The sequence below is a fragment of the Sander vitreus genome, chromosome 20 (assembly GCF_031162955.1).
Source record: "Sander vitreus isolate 19-12246 chromosome 20, sanVit1, whole genome shotgun sequence".
NCBI classification, from domain to species: domain Eukaryota; kingdom Metazoa; phylum Chordata; class Actinopteri; order Perciformes; family Percidae; genus Sander; species Sander vitreus.
The window spans coordinates 28,983,448-28,988,524 of NC_135874.1; the positions used below are offsets into that span (position 1 = coordinate 28,983,448).

A 5,077-nucleotide genomic window follows, 5' to 3' on the forward strand; every position below is an offset into this window, starting at 1 on the left:
CCTCTAAGATGCTAACGAGAGACTTCTGTAATGTCTGAAGTAGCTACAAGATGCTAACGAGAGACTTCTGTAATGTCTGAAGTAGCTACAAGATGCTAACGAGAGACTTCTGAAATGTCTGAAGTAGCCTCTAAGATGCTAACGAGAGACTTCTGTAATGTCTGAAGTAGCCACAAGATGCTAACGAGAGCCTTCTGTAATGTCTGAAGTAGCTACAAGATGCTAATGAGAGACTTCTGAAATGTCTGAAGTAGCCTACAAGATGCTAACGAGAGACTTCTGTAATGTCTGAAGTAGCTACAAGATGCTAACGTGAGACTTCTGTAATGGCTGAAGTAGCCTCTAAGATGCTAACGAGAGACTTCTGTAATGTCTGAAGTAGCCTCTAAGATGCTAACGAGAGACTTCTGTAATGTCTGAAGTAGCCTCTAAGGTGCTAATGAGAGACTTCTGTAATGTCTGAAGTAGCTACAAGATGCTAACGAGAGACTTCTATAATGTCTGAAGTAGCCTCTAAGATGCTAACGAGAGACTTCTGTAACATCTGAAGTAGCCTCCAAGATGCTAATGAGAGACTTCTGAAATGTCTGAAGTAGCCTACAAGATGCTAACGAGAGACTTCTGTAATGTCTGAAGTAGCCTCTAAGATGCTAAAGAGACTTCTGTAATGTCTGAAGTAGCTACAAGATGCTAACGAGAGACTTCTATAATGTCTGAAGTAGCCTCCAAGATGCTAATGAGAGACTTCTGAAATGTCTGAAGTAGCCTACAAGATGCTAACGAGAGACTTCTGTAATGTCTGAAGTAGCCTCTAAGATGCTAACGAGAGACTTCTGTAATGTCTGAAGTAGCTACAAGATGCTAACGAGAGACTTCTATAATGTCTGAAGTAGCTACAAGATGCTAACGAGAGACTTCTGTAATGTCTGAAGTAGCCTCCAAGATGCTAACGAGAGACTTCTGTAATGTCTGAAGTAGCCTACAAGATGCTAACGAGAGACTTCTGTAATGTCTGAAGTAGCCTACAAGATGCTAACGAGAGACTTCTGTAATGTCTGAAGTAGCCTCCAAGATGCTAACGAGAGACTTCTGTAATGTCTGAAGTAGCCTACAAGATGCTAACGAAAGACTTCTGTAATGTCAAGACAGTAAAAATGGGCCTACAGTGGGGAGAACAAGTATTTGATACACAATCAATTGATACACATTGTATGATTTTATTGCATGACATAAGTATTTCATACATCAGAAAAGCAGAACTTAATATTTGGTACAGAAACCTTTGTTTGCAGTTACAGAGATCATACGTTTCCTGTAGTTCTTGACCAGGTTTGCACACACTGCATCAGGGATTTTGGCCCACTCCTCCATACAGACCTTCTCCAGATCCTTCAGGTTTTGGGGCTGTCGCTGGGCAATACGGACTTTCAGCTCCCTCCAAAGATTTTCTATGGGGTTCAGGTCTGGAGACTGGCTAGGCCACTCCAGGACCTTGACATGCTTCTTACGGAGCCACTCCTTAGTTGCCCTGGCTGTGTTTTTCGGGTCGTTGTCATGCTGGAAGACCCAGCCACGACCCATCTTCAATGCTCTTACTGAGGGAAGGAAGTTGTTGGCCAAGATCTCGCGATACATGGCCCCATCCATCCTCCCCTCAATACGGTGCAGTCGTCCTGTCCCCTTTGCAGAAAAGCATCCCCAAAGAATGATGTTTCCACCTCCATGCTTCACGGTTGGGATGGTGTTCTTGGGGTTGTACTCAACCTTCTTCTTCCTCCAAACACGGCGAGTGGAGTTTAGACCAAAAAGCTCTATTTGTGTCTCATCAGACCACATGACCTTCTCCCATTCCTCCTCTGGATCATCCAGACGGTCATTGGCAAACTTCAGACGGGCCTGGACATGCGCTGGCTTGAGCAGGGGGACCTTGCGTGCGCTGCAGGATTTTAATCCATGCCGGCGTAGTGTGTTACTAATGGTTTCCTTTGAGACTGTGGTCCCAGCTCTCTTCAGGTCATTGACCAGGTCCTGCCGTGTAGTCCTGGGCTGATCCCTCACCTTTCTCATGATCATTGATGCCCCACGAGGTGAGATCTTGCATGGAGCCCCAGACCGACGGAGATTGACCGTCATCTTGAACTTCTTCCATTTTCTAATAATTGCGCCAACAGTTGTTGCCTTCTCACCAAGCTGCTTGCCTATTGCCCTGTAGCCCATCCCAGCCTTGTGCAGGTCTACAATGTTATCCCTGATGTCCTTACACAGCTCTCTGGTCTTGGCCATTGTGGAGCGGTTGGAGTCTGTTTGATTAAGTGTTTGGACAGGTGTCTTTTATACAGGTAACGACTTCAAACAGGTGCAGTTAATACAGGTAATGACTGGAGAACGGGAGAGCTTCTTAAAGAAAAACTAACAGCTGGAATTCTTACTGGTTGGTAGGTGATCAAATACTTATGTCATGCAATAAAATGTTAATTAATTATTTAAAAGTCATACAGTGTGATTTTCTGGATTTTTGTTTTATATTCCGTCTCTCACAGTTGAAGAGTACCTATGATAAACATTACAGACTTCTACATGCTTTATAAGTAGGAAAAACTGCAAAATCTGCAGTTTATCAAATACTTGTTCTCCCCACTGTATATATATACATACATACATACATATAGACATGTACTTCTCAGCACAATCTACCAAAATTATTATAAGTACTTCAAATAAGAACTTCCCATGTTCACGTCACGTGGCGTGTTATCGCCAGGCTACGTGACACGCAGGTTGCGTTCAGGAAAAGAATAACGGGGTTAGGAAAACAACAAACGTGAAAAGGAAATATCAATCACGGGGCACAAAGTGGGAACGCGGGACACGAACCCCCGGTCTCCTGGGTAAAAGTCCTGTGTTTGACCCATCCACCCCCCCGACCGACGTACCAACGTACCTAAACGGATTTTCGCCCTGTCATACTACTCGCTACGGCGTCAATTCACACGCAATCGTAATTGGCATACGGTTGTACCTGAAGTACATGCCACTTAAAAATCTAACTACCTCTCCCAAAACACCCAAATTCAAGCAGTGAGCTGATCATTTATGTTACTTGTGACGAGTAATAGTTGTACAGAACCATCCACGTTATTTTTGTTAAAGGTTTGGTTGAAAGAAAACCAAATTTCTGATATAGAAACGTTTTGAAAATGGTTCAGATTTTGCATCACATAACTTGTAACTTGGGGGTGCAGCTGTATGCCTTGTAGCCCAGCTGGTAGCGGCAGGTAAAGATGACATCATCCTCCTCGCTCTGACCCCTCTCCAGGTGCAGATCGACCCGTCTGGGCTCTACATTGCCACTTCCTGTTCGGATAAGAACATCAGCATCTTTGACTTCTACTCCGGAGAGTGTGTGGCCACCATGTTCGGACACTCAGGTCAGTCAGTCACTGCAGTTATGAATGGATGTGTAGGAATGCAAGTATTTATATATATATGACATTTTGTATGTGTGTATGCCACTTTTTTTACTTTTTTCGACATATTATACTATGACTTTTTTTTGCTTTTTTCGACATACTATACTGAAGCAGCATGGTGGCCCAATGGTTAGCACTGTCACCTCACAGCAAGAAGGTTGTGGGTTCTAATCCAGGGCGTTCAGGGCCTTTCTGTGAGGAGTTTGTATGTTCTCCCCATTATTGCGTAGCTTTGCTCCACCATAAAAAATATACTATGATTTTTTTTTTTTAACTATTTCCGACATACTCTACTATGACTTTTTATGACTTTTATGACATACTATACTATGACTTTTTTTTACTTTTTTGACATATTATACTATGACTTTTTTGACATACTATACTATGACTTTTTATGGCTTTTTATGACATACTATACTATGACTTTTTTTTACTTTTTTGACATATTATACTATGACTTTTTATGACTTTTATGACATACTATGACTTTTTTTTACTTTTTTGACATATTATACTATGACTTTTTTTTACTTTTTTGACATATTATACTATGACTTTTTTGACATATTATACTATGACTTTTTTTTACTTTTTTGACATATTATACTATGACTTTTTATGACTTTTTTGACATACTATGACTTTTTTGACATATTATACTATGACTTTTTATGACTTTTTGACATACTATGACTTTTTTTTACTTTTTTGACATATTATACATGTTATGACTTTTTTGACATACTATGACTTTTTTTTACTTTTTTGACATATACTATGACTTTTTTGACATACTATACTATGACTTTTTATGGCTTTTTTGACATACTATACTATGACTTTTTTGACTTTTTTGACATATACTATGAATTTTTATTACTTTTTATGACATACGACTTTTTTTTTTACTTTTTTGACATATACTATGACTTTTTATGACTTTTTTGACATACTATGACTTTTTTTTAACTTTTTTGTCATATTATACTATGACTTTTTTGACATATTTTACTATGACTTTTTTGACATACTACACTATGACTTTTTATGACTTTTTTGACATATACTATGACTTTTTTGACATACTATACTATGACTTTTTCAGACATATTATACTATGACTTTTTATGACTTTTTTGACATACTATACTATGACTTTTTTTTTTACTTTTTTCGACATATTATACTATGACTTTTTTTTACTTTTTTCGACGTATTATACTATGACTTTTTTGACATACTATACTATGACTTTTTTGACATATTATACTATGACTTTTTTTACACATATTATACTATGACTTTTTATGACTTTTATGACATACTATACTATGACTTTTTTTTACTTTTTTGACATATTATACTATGACTTTTTATGACTTTTATGACATACTATACTATGACTTTTTTTTACTTTTTTCGACATATTATACTATGACTTTTTTTATGACTTTTTTGACATACTATACTATGACTTTTTTGACATATTATACTATGACTTTTTTTTAACTTTTTTGACATATTATACTATGACTTTTTTTTTACTTTTTTGACATATTATACTATGACTTTTTATGACTTTTATGACATACTACACTGACTTT

General features: G+C 37.9%; 1 protein-coding gene across 1 annotated transcript in view; it reads left to right on the forward strand.

The window, feature by feature from the left end:
- The window catches only part of mapkbp1 (mitogen-activated protein kinase binding protein 1), an 83,825-nt gene that overhangs the window by 45,444 nt on the left and 33,304 nt on the right, over positions 1–5,077 (forward strand). Inside the window, 1 exon segment of the mRNA XM_078277457.1 lies at positions 3,317–3,509. Within this exon segment, the coding sequence (XP_078133583.1) occupies positions 3,317–3,509 (193 nt within the window).